The 19870-nt window shown below is 40.9% G+C and overlaps 2 protein-coding genes across 4 annotated transcripts in view; one reads left to right on the forward strand and one right to left on the reverse strand.

The window, feature by feature from the left end:
• COG5 (component of oligomeric golgi complex 5) overlaps positions 1 to 19870 on the forward strand; it is a 334884-nt gene that overhangs the window by 65620 nt on the left and 249394 nt on the right. The window lies entirely within an intron of this gene.
• GPR22 (G protein-coupled receptor 22) lies at positions 8444 to 18598 on the reverse strand. 2 transcript variants are annotated; one of them, XM_083182964.1, is made up of 2 exons: positions 17453 to 17957; positions 8444 to 12406 (listed from the first exon to the last, which is right to left on the reverse strand). In XM_083182964.1, exon 2 carries the CDS (start codon positions 12379 to 12381, stop codon positions 11080 to 11082), a length of 1302 nt encoding a protein of 433 aa, XP_083039090.1. In that variant the 5' UTR covers positions 12382 to 12406; positions 17453 to 17957; the 3' UTR covers positions 8444 to 11079. The 2 variants fall into 2 exon arrangements, with proteins under 2 accessions (XP_083039090.1, XP_083039089.1); XM_083182963.1 differs by lacking the exon at positions 17453 to 17957 and adding an exon at positions 18193 to 18598 and having other exon boundaries at positions 8445 to 12406.

Consider the following 19870-nt stretch of genomic DNA (forward strand, 5'->3'; position numbering starts at 1 on the left):
CATCACCCCAGAGCATGCAAGTTAACAACACATGACTGGCTTTTGCAATGTGCCATCACCCATCCCCAAACTTGCGCTGGAGGCAGTGGGCATCACATGACACCCTCACCCAGAAGCATGCTTTATTTTATAACATTGGTGGCACAGTGGTCGCCTCACATCCCCCCAAAGATCATTGTGCCCATATTCTTGCGCTGGGGGTGCAGCGTGCAGTGGGTGCAGCGCGCATCACATGACACCCTCACCCAGAAGCATGCTTTATTTTATAACATTGGTGGCACAGTGGTCGCCTCACATCCCCCCAAAGATCATTGTGTCCATATTCTTGCGCTGGGGGTGCAGCGCGCAGCGGGTGCAGCGCGCATCACATGACACCCATAAAGTTTACATTGGTGGCACAGTGGACCCCTCTCATTACCACCCCACCTGTGATCAGTGCGTTATTGGTGATTCATAGTGGATAGCATAGTACTTACCAGCTCCGGAGGGTTCACAGCGCGTGGTGTCTGACAGCATCAGCATGTGCAGAATGGAGAGGAGGGCTCAGGGAGTGTCCAGATGAGGAAAATCGCTGGTCACTTGAGCACAAAAAAAAGACACCACACAAAAGGCACCCGATATGCAGGGTCTTGCTAAACGATTTTACTAGATTGATGGGACATGCTCATTCTTCTTCTTATTGCGATTTAGACGCGCGGGGCCGCGCATCTATATCGGTTTAGCCTCCACACACACACCGATGTATGCTTAGTTTCTAAGCGACCTAGCTAAATCGCTTAGAAAATGGCTCAAAATCGGCATGTGTGTAGGCCCCATTAGATGTCAATAAATCTTTGCTAATGGGTAATGGCTTTGCCAATTGGTCAATTCTTTGTGGTTCCCTTGCACCTATACTCACTCCTGTGTTTGACCAGATCTCTGAAAATAGTTTGTTACTGCAGAGTGTCGGAAGCTTCAATTATTTCCCTTCCTAAAGCTGGTAAAGACACCATCAATTTTATCCCATATACCTTCTGAATTCTGCTACAAATGTAATGCCAAATGTATTGCTAATTGCCTATATCGCCTACTTTCTTGCTTATCCGTCCAGACCAGGTGGTTTTCATGGTAGTATCAAAACCTGTGCGTTTACTCTTTCCTACCTTGGTTGTCGCTCTCTACAGGGTGCTTGAATGAAGACTATGTTGGCATTTCCTTATTAAGACTCCCACTTGATACAGATTTCAATGTACATTATAACATATAATCCATGCTCGTTATAGCAGCTCAGTAGCTAGGGTTTTTAGTAATGTGTTTCAATCTTCTGCTTTTCCTATTATAAATGGCCAGAGGCAGGCTTGTCTACATTCTGCTTTAATGTATGTATTAGCTGTTGAACCTTAAACTGCTACCATCCAAACACTTCCTACATTTGCCGCTATCACAGTCAAACCCTCCTACCCTTCAGACCCTGCCTACCCTTCACAGAATTTCAGAGCACTTTAGCACAGCCTGAAGATTGAAGCTTCTGTTGTCAATAGTCTCAGTGTGAGACATTTACATGTATTAACAAACACACACACACACACACACACACACACACACACACACACACACACACATATATATATGTATATGTATTCAATGCTCCGGCAAGCACATGGCAACGAATCCTGTTGTCAGGCTCGTTGCCCCTGACGGCGAAAATGGCCCCCTATGGCGAATTACGCTCCCGGCTTTCTCCCCTGCTTCTACGGCTACACTGCCACTGCAGGGGATGGAGCGGAGTCATGGCAAGGGAGCACGCTGATGCCGCCATTAGCCCCCGCGCAGCCTGAGGACGGGGACAGGTCCAGCAGTCCCAGTGCTGACATCTGCTATCACCGCGCTGGGACTGTCAGTTCGCTATGGGGGGAAAAAATACATTCTAAATATATTAAAGAGGTGCTTGAAATGCTGAAAATAAGCAAGACCCTTAAAATTTTATGAAAACTGATTTTTTTTTTTTTTTTACATACAGTTCACCAAAAAAGATGTCGAATGCAAAATGGAGAATCCTGGCAAAAATCACTGGAGAAAGCAGTTCTACATTTGAGCATTGAATACACTCTTGGCGAATTTGACTAAAAACCCAATTGAAAACCACCGGCGAATTGCACTTGGCAAATCGTCAGACATTCGCTGTTTGCTTGCAGTGAATTGTGTCCATTGAATTGGGCAAATCGTTTTTTCAGAGAGAAAATTCTCCGTTACCCTGGAGAAATGCCAGATTCGCTGTAAACTACAGAGAATATGAGGCATTGGCCAGTATTCAATGCCTCAGATTCGCCATAGTTTACAGCGAATCTGGCATTTCTCCGGGATTTCTCTGGGATATTTCTCTGAGAAAATTTGCCCTATTCGCGGCAAGCTAACAGCGAATGTCTGACGATTCGCCGCAATTCACCGTTGTTTTTCAATTATGTTTTTAGTCCAATTTGCCAAGAATGTATTCAATGCTCAAATGGAGAACTGCTTTCTCCAGTGGTTTTTGCTGTGATTCTCCGTTTTGCATTCGACATCTTTTAACCCCTTCATGACAGAGCCAGTTTGTGCCTTCATGACAGAGCCCTTTTTTTCAAATCTGACATGTCTCACTTAAGTGGGGATAACTTTTTTTTGCTTTTACTTATCCCAGTGATTTTGAGATTGTTTTCTCGTGACACATTGTACTTCAAGTTAGTGGTAAATTTTGGTCGATACAGTCTGTGTTTTTTTGTGAAAAATACCAAAATATCGTGAAAAAATGGAAAATTTAGCAATATGCAAAATGTCACATTTTCTGCTTGTGAGACAAATAATCATACCACTCAAAATAGTTAATAACTAACAAAGACCATATGTCTACTTTATGTTGCAATCATTATTTCAACCCCCTTTTCATTTTTTTGGACACTAGGAGGCTTCAAATATGACTAGCAAATTCTCAAATTTTCAAGAAAATTTCAAACTCTGATTTTTTTAGGGACCAGGTCAGTTTTGATGTGACTTTGAGGGACTTGTATGTGAGACACCCCCATAAATGATGCCATTTCAAAAACTGCACCCCTCACAGTATTCAAAACAGCATTTTGGAAGTTTGTTAACCCTTTAGGTGTGTCACAGGAATTAAAACAAAGTGTAGGTGAAATTTCAAAATTTCATTTTTTTTGCAGATTTGCAATTTTAATACATTTTTCTAAGGAACACAGTACATTTTACTAGAGAAATGTGACTAAAAATTGATTCCCCCAATTCTTTGGTTTTCATAAATATCCTATATGTGGCCCTAGTGTGCACGGTGACCAAACCACAGGCTTCATAATAGAAGGAGCACCTACTTGATTTTGGAGCCTCCTTTTTATGAGATTATTTTTTAGGCACCATGTAGGTTTCTAGGCACCATAAGATGCTAAAAGTTAGGAACCCCCCCACAAGTGACCCCATTTTGCAAACTACACCCCTCAGGGAATTCATCTAGGGGTATAGAGTACATTTCAAACCCCCAGGGGTTTCACCAATTGTGGTACAACTGGGCAGTGAAAATGAAAAAAATTAATTTTTCATTTTCACAGCTCAGTTGTATCAAAATTGGTGAAACCTCGGGGGGTTTGAAATGTACTCTATACCCCTAGATGAATTCCCTGAGGGGTGTAGTTTGCAAAATGGGGTCACTTGTGGGGGGGTTCCACTGTATGGGTGTTTCGGGGGTCATTCAACCAGAATCTGTGCTGCAAAATCCAAAAATCACTCCTTCCCTTCTGAGTCCTGCCATGCACCCAACTGGTATTTTTTGGTCACATGTGAGGCATTGCCGTACCCGGGAGAAATTGGGGCACAGATTTTGGGGTGCTTTGTCTCCTTCATTCCTTGTGAAAATGAAAAATTTTGAGCCAGATCTGCATTTTTGTGTAAAAAAATTTAATTTTTTACACAAAAATGCAGTTCTGGCTCAAAATTTTTAATTTTTACAAGGAATGAAGGAGACAAAGCACCCCAAAATCTGTGCCCCAATTTCTCCCGAGTACGGCAATGCCTCACATGTGACCAAAAAATACCAGTTGGGTGCATGGCAGGACTCAGAAGGGAAGGAGTGATTTTTGGTGGTGGAATGAATGGTGGGTGCTATGTCGCATTAGCAAGACCCCCGAAGCACCAATACAGTGGAACCCCCCCACAAGTGACCCCATTTTGGTCACCAGCTTTGGGAGGGGGGCTGGCGCTGCGGCTGGCGGGGGGGTGGGAGGGGTGCTGGCGCTGCGGCAGCCGGGTGGGTGGGAGGGAGGGGGGCTGCCGGGTGGGAGGGGGGGGGGGGGCTGGCGATCGTTGGTGATCGGTGCGGTATACACACACACACACACACACACACACACACACACACACATATATATATATATATATATATATATATATATATATATATATATATGTGTGTGTATATATATATATATATATACAGATAGCGCAGGCCTTATGCTTGCTGGCGAATCGCCAGCAGCATGCTGCTGGCGATCCGCCAGCAACATGGCGCGCCATCTGACTGAGACGCGCGTGCGTCCCCCACGCACGCGCGTCTCAGTATCCGGGCGGCCGGGCGCGAGGCGGACACAATACTGTCCGCCTCCCGCTCGAGGGGGGCTGGGGGGACCCGAGGAGGCTGTGGGGGGGTGCGGGCGCCCGGTGTGGGCACCGGGCGACCGAGGGCAGCACCGTCGGAAGGGGACGCGCGCGCACCTCGTGCGCGCGCGTCCCCTTCCGACACACAGATGGCGCGGGAGCAGGGAATGGCGATGGCGACGCCATCGCCATCCCCTGCAAAGATGAGCCCGGCCCCATCTGTATATATACATATATATATATACACACACATATATATATATATATATATATATATATATATATATATATATATATATATATGTGTGTGTGTGTGTATATATATATATATATATATATACATATACATTTGCAATACTTCTTTTTTATTTTATTTTAACTTTTCTAGCAGCATGATGCTGCTGCTGCTGCTGCTGCTGCGGGGGGGAGGGGGGAGGAGGGCAGCGCTGCGTGCGCACCGGGGGAGCCGGGGGAGCTGCTGCCGCTGCCGGGTGAGTGCCCGGGGGGTGGGAGGGGGGGGGCTGCACATCGGTGGTGATCGGTGCTGCACCGATCACCACCGTTTTCTGTGTTACCGAGCGGCTTAGCCGCCGGTAACACAGGAAACGCTGTGATTGACTGTTCAGATTTGAACAGCCAATCACAGCGATCGCCGACCGGGGGGGCACCCCTGCCCCCCCTGGGCGACGAGGGGGGATGTCTGCTGTCAGGGACAGCAGACATCACCTAACTGTCACTGCGTCTCTAGACGCAGTGACAGTTAGAAGTCATGACGTATATATACGTCATGTGTCGGGAAGTACTTCCCGACCATGACGTATATATACGTCAAATGTCGTGAAGGGGTTAAGGGTGAACTGGAAATAGATCTTTTAAATAAAGGTGTTTTTTTTTGTGAAGGGGCATGCTATTTTTACTCATGAACATATATTTAATTTAAAATTGTATTTTTTTTTTATTTATTTATTTTACACATTCGCCAGCAGGTAGCCGCTCATTATATATTCACTTCACACTACTCCTGCTCATTACATATACACGAGTGGGAGCAGTGCAGCAGCTCCCTACCCGTGTCCCCTGCCAGCTCTCCCGGGGGGGGGGGGGGTAGGGAGATGCTGTGTCCCCGGGAGCCCTCCTTTTCCCCACACATTCCTGCCTGTCGCCATCCCACGGCTCCCTGATGCATTAAATAGGGTGACAGGGAGGGCTGACAGCGAATGCTCCGGCCCTCCGGAACCCTGCGAATGTGCAGCGACTCCTAACCAGGATTCGCTGCACATCGCGTAATTTATCATTTAATGCTGCCCATTGAATACTGCCTGTAGTGCTCACTATAACATGCCTACAACTTTGAAGATATTTTTGAATATTAATCATTTTTTTTTTTTTTTATTGGAAGCAAACACCCACCTAAAGTCAGTACTTTTTAGAGACACTTTTAGCGGCAATTGCAGCTGCACATTGCTTTGGATAAGTCTTATAGGCTTGCCACATATTGCCACTGGGATTTTCACCCATTCCTCAAGGCAAAACTGCTCCAGCTCCTTTATGTTTGATGATAATTGGATTGAGATCTGGGCTTTGACTAGGCCATTCCAACACATTTAAATTAACCCCCTAAACCACTAGAGCATGGGTCCTCAAACTGCGGCCCTCCAGATGTTGTGAAACTACAAATACAAATTATAGCAAAACTGTGTCAAGGCATGCTGGGATTTGTAGTTTCACAACATCTGGAGGGCCACAGTTTGAGGACCCATGCACTAGAGCGTTGCTTTAGCAGTATGCTTTGGGTCATTGTCCTGCTGGAAGGTGAACCTCCGTCCCAGTCTTAAATCACAGGCAGACAGAAACAGGTTTTGCTCAAGAATATTCCTATATTTAGCACTATCCATCTTTCCCTCAACTTGAATCAGTTTCCCAGTCCCTGCTGCTGAAAAACATCCCCACAGCATCATGCTGCCACAACCATCTTTCACTGTGGGGTGCACTTCTGGCCCGGCCACTCATCTGCTGGTATTAAGAGCGTTGAAGTGGACGGCTTTCTATAGCGTCCAGCTATGGAAAAGCGTCCACCCTGGGGAAAATTTAGTGTGTATGGACCTTTTAGTATGTAAGCTATAGTATGTAACTTATGTTGTGTACTTATGGTATGATGTGCTATTTTGTATTGTTCTTATGCTCTGATACTATACTGTTTCTATGTTTACCTTGTATGGCTCTGCACATATTTTATTGTGTCCTTTTAAATAAAAGAGAATATAAATGCTGACATCAGTGATAAAGTAAAGATTTTTACAGTTCAGCTATAACTGCAAGAAGAAAAGCATATTTCTGCATCTCAAACAGGTAGAATGCCTTTTATCAAGCGTAATTTACCAAAACTCACCCCCCCCCCACCCCCACCTTCTCAATAGAAATATAAAGACACACTTAAATGACAAAACTACATCTCACCAATGATGTCCCAGGCGCCTCAATCAAACAGTTTGGATAAAAAAAAGCCAATCAAGAAACTTAATCAGACACTTTGTAGTGGAATCAGTGCATATAGGCCCTTTATTCTAGTTGATTCGGACAGGAACCGAGTGTTTTTAGCCCCGCCTACCATACGGATCGCTCACAGCGTCCGAACACGGTAAGACGCCGAGCGAACAGACCGCGAGTGGATGTTTCATGTGAACACCTCCTCCATCTGTGGGAACCTCCCCCATCCTCCGATGGTCGCCGACCATCGAATGATGGACTGAGCGGTCAGGCAGCACAGAGTGCTCCAGACCACTTGGACATGTTTCCATATAAAAGCAGGGATATGGGAGGGCAACTGACATCCGGTTATGTCAGCTTTCTGCCCCCCACACATGCGTCACTGCTGCATTACCATACGTACGCCCATGAAACGCAGGGCATACGCATATGGTAATGAGCCCCAAACAGCCCTTCACGCCCCTCTCCACCCCCTGCTCGGACGCCTCCGACCGATCATTTTCTGCATGGAACTCACTGATTGTTCGAATGTGCGAGTCATTCGCACATGCGCAAAAACGCCTCTGCACATGCGCAAACACCAAACATCGTCCATCCAACTGCGCACACAGCGGTCTGAATCAATCAGAATAAGGGCCGTAGTGGTGATTACTTTATCTGTTGTATGAATGGACCAGGAGAAGATTGCTCTATATTGCTTTATATAGTGTTCCTTCTAGGAACTAAATAAGGCAGGGCGCTGCTGCATGGGGCAGCATAAGAGGGGTGGACCGGGCCCCCTGACATCACTAAAGGGGGCGTGTCCGGGCTGCAGCATCACTAAAGGGGCGTGCCCGGGCTGCGGCGTCACTAAAGGGGGCAGGCCTGGCCACGACAAAGTCCCTGAGCTGCCGGGGAAGCGCCGGGCATCGCCATCTACGGCGGGCACACTGGCAGGACAGGCAGTAGGCTCTTTTAGTGGGGTGCTGCCAGAGGGGCCGGGTGCATTTTGTCCTTTAAAAATCGGGCAGGGGGCAGCACCCCGCTAAAACAGCCTAGCATGAACACAATTATAAGATCATGAGGAACAGTAGGCAACATTCATTAGTAAATAACATGAGGAACCGTCTAATGGCAATGTGTGAGATTAGACAGTGAGTAAACACATAAAATCAAAGTTTGCCAGAGGTGCATGATGACGACTGAAAATGGATGTTTTTTTAAGGCGGCAATCATTTACAAGGCAAAATAATGCTTTTTTAAATGTACCGCTTTGAAAAAAAAAAAGTGTTCTTTTGTCTAGCATTCCGCACCTCAAACCAACTCTGATGCAAATACATATGCCATTTATAGTCTAGACAAGGTTAATTTAATGCTGGCCTTTTTTATTCCTTCTTAAGTACATTAGGATATTAACTATAAAGATATATTCGATACAAAATGCTCTCAGTTCAGTAATTGTAGTTTTTATTCACAGGGAGATATTCGTTTTAATTCTAAAATGCTCGACAATGTCCTGATGTTTGTGTCTATCATATCTCACATTCCTACTCTTTCACTTGTCCTATGTGATGATTTATCTATAAATCTAAATAATAAAAATAGGATATTTCCATTTTCGGTACTAATATGTTAGTTGTGCGCCCACTAAGCTATTTGCTTAGTTTTACGCGGCCCCTTTTACTTGCATATTACATAATAAGAAAACAATAAGAATATATATTGAAATTATTAATAGGACAAATATGTGGGAGGTACTACTGTGCTGTTGTCTTTATACATTGGAGAATAACTGTTATACAAAGCATATAGGACATGAAAAGTGACATTGTGTAGTTATCTATACAAACAAAATAAAAATATAGAATTGTATCTAGTATATAGAATATTTGTACTATTACATATTATATCATTGTATTATGAGGACTACATTTTTTAAGTCTTCCAAAATCACTTCCTTGCTCTAAGTTAGCCATGCAGTGTTTACTATTGCAGCTGTTAACAGGCAGTTGACCCAATATCTGTATGAAAGTGATATCATGACTGACATAAATGTTATTTCAGGCATACAGACAGTAAGATGACTGCTGTTAGCCTTTAAATCTTACAGAGTTAAGTGTCCCTAAGTTACATACAGTATGTGCAATGGTAAAGCATACTTATATAATTTGTTATAGAAGTTGTTCCATAATCTCATTATTGGGAAATGGACCCCTATGTTTAATACACTGTTGGTTGCTATCAGGCTTTCCAGGGGTAAGTGGTGGCTTTGCCTTTTGTGAGCTTTTGGTGGCAAAACATTTTAAGTTTAAGATACCATGGTTTTTAGTACATAAAAGCATTATATCTCGTATACCAAAACATTGCACTTGTTCTAATTCGATAGTTTGCTACTTAAGTATCTGCCAGAAAACGTTAACAGTATTTTCATACATTTAAATGGACTTTGGGACTTAAATGGCAACCGTCATCACAATGCAGTCTACTTAATAATTTGATTAGAATGTCTATGTAAATGGCCAAGTGGTCATAAAGGGTTAAGTAGTTCTCATTTTAAAAATAGTTTATTAATACAAAGGACTAAAAAGGCAAGTGCTTTGTTCTGTTAATACTTCATATACAGCAGACTTCCCAAATGTGATCATCAAGGCTCCCCAACGGTCCAGGTTTTAAGTATATCCATGGCTCAGGTGGTTAAATCAAATTGACTGAGGTACTAATTGAGGGGCAGATTTATTAACTGGCGATAAGGGGAATCTGCGCTATCCCCATGCGCTAAAGCAGGGGATAGCGCTTCCCCTGATCTAAGACACCCGCCGAGCGGTTGTCTATTGCGCGGCGGTGTGAGGTAGGAGGCATAGCGCAGCTACGATATTTCGTAGTGCGCGCCTGCCTCCTGCCTGATGTATGAACGGTCAGCATCGCTGACCGTTCCACCGCCTGCAGCTATCGACTTCGACAGCTGTAGACGGCGATGCCCTATGCCTACAGCAGGGACAGTACTGTCCCTGCTGCTGGCTCTGTGCTGCGTTGGGATCTCGTGTGAGTGGCGAGATCCCACGCATGCACGGTCCAGATAAGGGGGGAAGAAGACAGCGCGTCAATGGTAACTGACGCGCTGTCAGCTGGAGGAGGCATCGCCGGAGGGGGGAGTTAACGCTCCCTCGCTTCGGCGCCAAGATCTTAGGAGAGCTTGTCGGTGTCCCCTCCTGCTTCGCCTCGCTACTGAGGCGAAGCAGGAACTGTTATAGCGGCGCTGTTAGCGCCGCTATAATAAATGTACACCTAAGTCACCTTTGCAAGCATGAATATACTTAAAACCTGGACCGTTGGGGTGCCTAGAGGACAAAATTTGGGAACCTCTGTTATACGGAGCACAGAATACAGCATATTTGAAGACATTTTGTTTTCTATAGCTCCAGTTATTGGAGAAAAAAATATTGATCTAATGTGCAGTAAATCTGTAGCTATGAAGTATAAATGTACATTTTCTACTGCTAAGAAAGACTAAAGAAAGCATTTTGGCAATTTTTTTGTTTTAATAAAAATGTTATCTATAAAATTGTACTATATTCTGTTTATGTCATAGAATTGCAATATGTATTGTATGTGACTCTTTCCTCATTTAGTAATCATTAATTCATGTATTATATCCGCAGTTCGATAACAGCCAACATCAGTGTATATTACAATTTATTACAAATTAAAAAAATACTTTTCTTTTTCAAATCTGTATACTTTTTAAAAGATATATTTGCTTTATTTTCTCTTTTCTTAAAAAAAACCCACATAAATGTCTTTCTGTGAACAAAAAATTGGCAGTATATATACATTATATGAACAGACTGCCATACCCAATGAATTAAAGGTAGTGTACAACGCACTGAACCTAAATATAATTATCCATGTAAAAATAATAAAAAAATCATTCATTTGCAGGAAGTATGAATTTTAGATTCATACCTGTCTTTGCTTGGATAGAAAAACAGGAACTTTTAACTAGTCAGTTACAGCCTGAGGTGCTAAACATTTCTGTCTAGCTTCATTGTCATCAATTGTTAATTGTTTACTTCTCTTGGGTTCTATCCATGAATTATGTATCACTGCATTATTTGGCATAGGATCAGCTTCCACAATTGAAACAACCCTTTTTTTCATTTTGCTTTTCAACACCTTTTGGAATTTTTGCCTTGTGAATGCGTACAGCAGAGGGTGGAAGATCGTAGTTCCATAGGCCATGACTAAAAAGCACAATCTGAGTTTTACCAAAAGGTCACTTGGGCCAAGACATAAAATTGTTGTATTCAATATGGAAATAGGCGTCCAACAAAATAAGAATGTTGAAATAATTAATAATGACATTCTGAAGACCCTCTTTTGTCTTTCACGTCTCTCTCTGTGCCTTTTCACAGCTCGTCGTAGGGCAATAATCACAGATACAGAAGTCCTTACTCCAAACACCACATTTCTGCCTCCACTGCTTTGCGATACATCCGTTGTCTCATGTTGAGTGGCCAAAGAAATCGTTTTTTTCTTCCGGACCTTCTTCTTTTGCCCGGTCGTAAACCTTGTGCCTATGCGAATGTTGAGAGCTTGAAGTATTTTGCTGTATGTAATTAACATTACAACAATTGTAAAAAAGAAAATGGGAATCTGCACTAATAGGTGATAATACATCCCAAGTTCTGTATGATATTCATTTGTGCTAACACACAAAAGTGTTTTGTTTTCCCAAGTATTCTCACTTTGAACGCTGAAAAAGCTAACTTCAATAAAAGGAATTAGAAATGAAAGAAAGGAAACTACCCATGTTGATGTCATCAATATAACTGCACGGCCCATGGTTAGAATACGATTAGCAGGTTTAACGGAGATGTCGTAACGATCCAGAGTAATAGCAAAGACATTGACCGCTGTGGAAACACTGGCAAAAGACACACAAGCTTCATGGAAGCAGCAGATCAATGCGCTGTTGTTCTCCAGTGGTAGAAGTAGGATTACAATAGTCAGAGGAATACATCCTACACATATTATTACATCTAACACATGGAGATTCATAGTAATAATGTTGCTGACTGAGTTGATAAGGTTGGACTTCATGCTGTAAAGAACCAGTACTGTGAGGTTGCTTCCAAGGCCCAGAACAATCTCCAGCATGAGGAAACAAATGAGAGAGATTTGGAAGCTAAGCGGGTATGACAGTGGTCTGTACATGTTGGCGCGGACGTCATTAATCTCATCGCGCACTGTTATATTAGCTTCAGACTGCATGTTGGTTCCCAGCATGGAAGTGAAGCACATCCTTTTGAATTAGGTGACATGAGTCCTGTGAAAAGACATAAAAAATGTAGTTCACTTTAAGTGTCATAAAGAAAAATAATTTCCTGCCATTTTTTTCTTGTTTTACATGAAACTTTGTATCTTTTTTTTTTAATTAATAGGCCTAAGAGACCTATTTGGATGCTTGAATTTTTAATTGTTTACCAGATAAAAATATTTTCTATAATTTGGAATCCCACACATTTAACCCTCTGAGTGCCAACATGAGAGAGATGTGCACGATATCCACAAAAATATACAGCATTGCTCACATTTGTTATGTCAATTAAAATAAAAATTGTACAAAAAAAATGCTATTTTCACACCTATTTTGACAAATACACTTGGGACTCTTCCCTATTCCTTTCCCTATTCTTTTTCACATTAAATTGATAATCAGTGCTCTGCAGTAAAATTTGGTGATCAGACTTCTGTGTAAGAGATTAACAGTAGCAGCAATTTATTGTACTTTACCATTTATTTATTTTTCTTTGCAATGTTTGTAATTTTAAGGACTCTCTGCCCCTGACGGCGATTTTTAAACCCCCCCACGGCGAATGCCGGGGGGGCAGCGGAAGGCAGGGAGATGGAAGCCTCCCTGCCTGCGCCGGACACTGTTGGGGAGAAGGAGGGCTCCTGGGAAACTGGCGGGGGACGTGGTGGAGGGAGTTCTGCGTTGGTCCCGCTCCATGCATATGTAATGAGCAGGACCAGTGTGCAGTGATTATGTAATGTGTAAAAAAAAATTAAATAAATATAAAACCAAATAGCATGCCCCTTCACAGAATAAAATTACTGATTTTTTTACACCAAAAAACAAAACAAAAACCCTTTTTATTTTAAAAGATCACATTCCAGTTCACCTTAAAAAGATGTTCAATGCAAAACTGTGAATCATGGCGAAAATCATGGAGAAAGGAGTTCTCCATCCTAGCATTGCATACACTCTCGGCGAATCACAGTGAAAACCCCATTGAACTACACGAGCAAATTGCAGCGATCATGAAACGGAGAACTGCCCGGCATTCACTGTTTGCTTTCGGCGACCAGTGAACACTGAATAGGTTGAATCAGATTTTCAGTGAAAAAGATTCACAGCAAGGAGTGAAAGCAGCCCGATTCACCCCAAAAAACCTGGTGAATCGGAAGCATTGAATACTGCCCAATGCGTTTCCATTCTGAGAGGAAACTCATCTGCAATTCATGTAAAAGATGTGTAAAAATGATTTTTGGTGGTGTGACTGGTAATACAGTAGAACTGTTCTGTCACAGTTATTGCAAATGATGCACATACTGACCATTTGATTCCATTTTTTTATGATTTTCATTTCAATGCCTAGTCACTAGTCCTTCTGCTTCTTATATCCGCTGTCATGTTTTTCATCTCTGTCAGAGCGAACAGGCTAATGAGTACTAACAGCTTTTTACAAGAATGTTGGATGGTTGATTCTTTGATATGTGACAACAAAGTCACTGGTATGATGTAATCTCCACTTTTACTTCAATTTTCTTAAACATGTATCTGTCAGACAAGTACACTTCACATTCACCATGAAAGTAGGAAACATAATGTATATATCACCCAGTTAACGATATCCCGTGGCTTCACGGGCATACAAAGTGTGTGTGTGTGTGTGTATGTGTATATATCTTTTTTTTTTTAATGTGCTCTTTATTTAGCTCCAACTGATTCTCAGCCCTTGCAAGTCCATTAATGTATGCAAATTTGCTTTAGTCTGTGCTGTAGTTGCTATAGTAACTAGCTGAAAGTTCTGCTAAGTTTAATGTTGCTAAATATTTTTCTGCAATGTTGTTACATTTTTCTTTCCAACGTGCCTGTTTCTGTATGACAAAGCATACACTGTGCTATTGGCCATCACAATCTTCTTTATCCCTCCCCCCAATTTAACAATTCACCAATCCATTAATATGTGCCTATACATTGTTGATAGTTTACAGTGGTTTGCAGATTCTTATCATCCAAATGTCAGATTTACACATCATGAAAGTTCCCATTTTTAACCCTTTGAGTGCCGACATCTCTGAGATATGTGCAAAACATCCACTAAAATGCCAGGGTCGCTCACATTTGTTATAATTTCAAATAAAAAATGTTGTGTAAAGATTAAATTACCTATACAACATTACAGGTCATTATGATGAATACAAATGTTTGCGTGGCAATTTTCACACCTATTTTGACAATTGCACTGGGCACTCAAAGGGTTAATAGTAAAATACTAGTTACTGTCTGCAAATCAGATGATTGTTCCCATACAATCTACAGACCCACTTGGTCTGTGAAAGCCAACTTCATGGACAACCTGATGTACAGAATCAGATAAAATTGCTAAACCAGCATCTGTAAATAGCAGAATTTCCCCAATTGATTGCTGTTGTATGGGCCCCATTACTTTAGACATTGCTGACATATACTTACTGCTGCGTTTTTTAAGGTACAAATTAGGCAAATGTGATTTACAATTTTAATTCTTTGTGTGAAATTGTAATCCATACTCCACATATAGAAAGCCAGCCACATTATCGATGGTTTTTGGACATTTTTACGTTTGTCTATCGGAGTTTGCAGGTAATACCTGTGATGCAAACAGCACCTTTAATATAATAGTCTAGTAGTGCTTTGCAGGGGTATATTCTTCTTTCTTTTATGTGACATAGCCAGATGTGGGTGGTGTGGTATTTTTAATCTACCACACAAGGATCTGCCGATGTGTTATAATGGGTACACACTTTAATGATGACTGTGCTGATTGAGTTAACACTCCGCAGAGCTATGTGTCCCCAGTTTGACCCGCTCTCTGCTTCCTGTGCTAGAAATAGCTCAATGTGTACTAGCTTCTATGGGATTGGGAGGTTTGCCCAATAAATAATAAAGAGTACTGTACCTAAAATGCGACCTTCCAATCCTGGGTGTTGAAGGAGTGTGTATAGGCCTAATTTAGACTTGGGCGCAAAGCACATTTTATTCTCCAATAGACAAAACCATGATGAACTGCAGGTGGGGCAAATGTAACATGTGCAGGGAGTTAGATTTGGGTGGGGTATGTTGAAAATGAAATCTAAATTGCAGTGTAAAAATAAATCGGACAGTATTTACCCTGCACAGAAACAAAATAACTCCCCTAAATCTTACTCTCTCTGCACATGTTACATTTGCTCCACCTGCAGTGCACATGGTTTTGTCCATTTGGGGAAAATATGACTTGCGATCAAGTTTGAATTAGGCCCTAAACCCATATTGGTAAACTCTACAGCAACAGATCTGCATATAAGCATGTACAATTGCCGGACTGTCCTCCAGATATTGGGTGATTAGGCCATGGATTGTATAGGTACAATATGTACCCAGCTTTACTGGTTTAGTTTCAACATCTTCTAGATAACCACCCATTACTGAGAGAGGGGACCCTGTTGCATGTAAACATTATATATGTGTGTGTATATATATATTTTTATAATCCCTTATTCTACAGATCATCCACAAATTGGCATGCAGAATGGACTGTATATTAAGTTATTGCAGAAACTGCTATTTGGAAAGGATAAAAACACACAAAAAAAGTCAAATAAATGTAAAAAAAAATATACAAAAAATATGGTCTGTTTTGTCTTTGCGTTCAGCTGAAAAATACCTAAAACCCTGTTTTTACTGTATGTGTATGTAACTGAGAGTGTTTGCAGAAAATGGAAAATGTGAGTCCTGCCAGATCTCATGCTGGCCAAAGATAAAGCATCAGTCCTGTGTCACAGGCGTTACATTTCCTGTGACGAGAGAGCATGTTGCGGAGTTAATTAACCAAATTCATTTTTTGAATCTATTACCTTAGAATTGTGGAGTTTGTTCCACAGAGACATCTACTAGCTCCCTGTGCTACTAGGCAGTGAGGATGTAATTCAGAGGTTGGCATCGTGCTGTTCAACACCTACCCAATTCCTTCTGCCATAAGGATCCTTTTAGTTTACTGAGGCATCCTTTCAGAGATTGAAACATGATGTCATTCACACACTGGGACAGCTGTTAAGATGATCAATATATTAATTTTTCGGCAGGGAGGGAGCTACTGTGTGTGGAGATCTAGAGCTCAATAAATGAATGTTAATTGAATGATAACATGATAGTTATCAATACTGTTGCTCAACATTCTTTTTTGGTCAGACACTTGTATTAATGAAACTTTCTGAAAAAAGCTAATCCGTATCATTGTTTCTATATAATAGGAACATCCAATGCAAAACAGCTATTTGTGCTTGTATAAGTAATTCGTATAATCTTGTCGGTAACGAAAAATACCTGTCCTACATTATTTGAGAAAACATTCTTTGTTCACAAATGATAATGTAATTTGTAGGCACTCCACTAACCATAATATGAAGGTGAAATATGGCCATTAATAATAGTGTCCAGTTTACTGTATATCGAGTATAGCCGCAATCATCCCTTTGCAGGATACATTAAGCCTATAGTGTAGCATTTAGACTTTCTCCTGCTTTCAGCAGCTACCGCCAAGGTATAATATATTTCAGGTATATGAAGTGCTCATTCTGTTCTCATGCAGACACACTTGCAAATAACGAGTCTGGATTGTGACAGATCTCCCAGGACTCGTCTGTGTTACTGTACATACATGCATGTCCCCTTCATGTTGTCTGATAATATTTTTGTGCCTTTAAATACTGTATATGTTAAAGTAATTGCAGACCAGTGTGCCGTTTCTCTCACTTTGTAAGGGCCATTATTGATGTGTACTAGTGCTTTGTACAAGTTGCCTTTTAGATTGTTGTCATCAACTGCTTATTGCAAACCCTGATATCTTACCCTTTGTCTAATTATATTTTCAGATAGATAAGATTATTGCACTTTGATTTTTATATATGTATATGTATATGTATATATATATATATATATATATATATATATATATGTATATGTATGTATTTGTTATTATTGAAATGTATTATATGATTATAGCCTGTGTACCTGCCATATGTTTTCCGAATTTCTTTGGATTATTTTTTATTGGTACCCATTTACCTTTATGTCCATCGTCCCTCCTGTACTGTTCCTGGCATCGACTGGTGGTCATGGTCCGAGACTCTGTGTACACAGTCTGCTAGAAAGTACTTTACAGCAGATGAGCAGACATAGTCACGTCCTCGGAAAAAAATGCCATGATTACAATTCTGTCTGAAATTAATTCCACTTGAATTTACCCTTCAAATGACGCAAAAGTGTCCATTGGCTTTTTTTTGGTTAATCACCCTGGATGCAATGCAAATTCAGTTCTTTCACGTCTGTTTCACTTTTGTCATAGCTATGTATGTAAATACACCAAAAAATTGCAGGATAATGCAAATTACAGTGGGTGCTGCAGTAACAGAACCCTATCACACAGACCAGTGTTAAGATAAAGGTAGTACAGCTTTGCATCAGTTACTTATTGTGTGTTCAGCGACTAATTATTTCTATTAAAGGCATTTAAATGTAATTATACTCTAATGTGAGCACTAGACACAAAACAGTACTTAAGAACTATTAATAAGCAAGTGTATGCAAAAATGCCACTCCTTTTGTAATTGTTTGTGTGTGTGTATATATATATATATATATATATATATATATATATATATATATATATATATATATATATATATATATATATATATATATATATATATATAAAATATGTTTTCCAAAATCCTGTCAGGGAAGAAGGCTCATAAAACGTTACAGGAGGGAGCTAATGCTGTGTGAGAAGTAAATACATCTCTTACCTCTGCCACAGATGAGAGATCCTTTGTGAACCGTTTGCAGTTTGAATTGCTTCATTTTGCTTACTTGTAAGCAGAGTGCACATGAAGCCAGGTGCTACATATCTCTCCAGAAAATGACCTTAATGAAAAGATGTTCGTGTGCTGAGCCATTGTTTCAGCATAGTGCTAACGTACAGAGCATGTACTGCTGCTTCCAGGCTGCTGCGGTCCCTCGTTCAGTCTTCCCACTGCAAAATCAATAAGCATCTGAAAATACATGATGAAAGTAATTTAACATACTGAAGGCTGCAGCTCTCAGGAGACATGAGTGAGGACCTGGTTTTCTATGGGATTTTTTTGTTTTGAGAAGAGCGACGGTGCTGGTTGTTCGGTCTGTTCTTGCAGAATGACAGCTTGCTTCGTTGCTTCCCTTCACTGCAGAGAGATGCAGTGCATTCACTAATTTTGATTGGCTAGATTTGCTGGGCTTTGGGATAGCATTACATTTTTAAAATTCTTATAAGAACCTGTTTTATATAATCCACTTTAAGTCATTCTTATTTATAAAAGGAAAAATAGTATCCACAGTAAACTGTTACTTATATATGTCGTCTGTGGAGATTCTAAGTTTTTTTGTTTTAACTATACAATTAGTATTTTACAAAAAATGCATTTTAAAGGAGTAACGGAATAGGGGAGTTTACAATATTTTGTATTTGTGTAGAATAAGGAGCCCCTGCGCTCATGCCACGCAAGTCACCGTTCAATATTGGATTGAAACTGATAAACTATGGAACCTTATTTCAACTGGTGTAGCGTTGTTCTTGTGAAGGAGTTAGTATGTATAGCAAATGTAAAAACTGTTTAATATATTGATATAATTGCAAGGAACACAGTTTTTCCATTTGCTGCTTTGGCGCATAATGTAAAGAATATATTTGTAAATATTAATGTTATGTCAGTTTACACAGATCTCCATGGCTTATTTAATATACGGTATATTATACAGTTGTTTGAGATTAGTAGCAGTGCATTAAAGCTGTGTACACGGTGCAATTGACGTTCGATACAGTTTTAACTATCCAATTTGACTGAGATTTTTGCAAACTGCTAAATTTAAGCCCCATACACACTAAAAGATACGTTGAAATATCTTTCTGAAAGCTGTTTCGTGGCTATCACCCCTATCGCTCACTTGTATACACTTGTCGATGCCGGCACCCCTTGCTGGCTCCCTGCAGTGCCAATATCTGCTTTAGTGCTTCACCTCATGTGTATGGTGCTATAGACTATCTTGTAATTTGGCTCTAGGCCAAATACATTCTACAGATGAGAAAAAAAAAATGGAGAGATGTGTTGGCTGTGCACTGGTGAACCACAACGTGTTGGGTCAACACAAATGAATAATTATTAGTAAAAAAAATAAAATATAATGCAAAGAGCATAAAAAATGTCTGGGCCAGGTGCATTGAAGCGTGTGTATAGGGTGGCCACTCTGTATAGGTTATCGGTTATACAATAACCATCAATCACCATCAGGTGGCCACCCTATACACACTTCAATGCACCTAGCCCAGTCCAGCAATGACGATTAATCGCAGTAGGAGTGGTAATTATACCCACAGTAATAAACTTTCTAACATTCAATTACTGCAATGATTGCACTTTGCTAACATCCATTAACAAATAATAACATCTA

Source organism: Crinia signifera, chromosome 4 (genome assembly GCF_055691185.1).
Source record: "Crinia signifera chromosome 4, ASM5569118v1, whole genome shotgun sequence".
Lineage (NCBI taxonomy): Eukaryota > Metazoa > Chordata > Amphibia > Anura > Myobatrachidae > Crinia > Crinia signifera.

What these genes read in the sequence shown, in the direction of transcription:
- GPR22 (XM_083182964.1), bottom strand. Translation starts at nt 12,381, where the DNA reads ATGTGCTTCACTTCCATGCTGGGAACCAACATGCAGTCTGAAGCTAAT.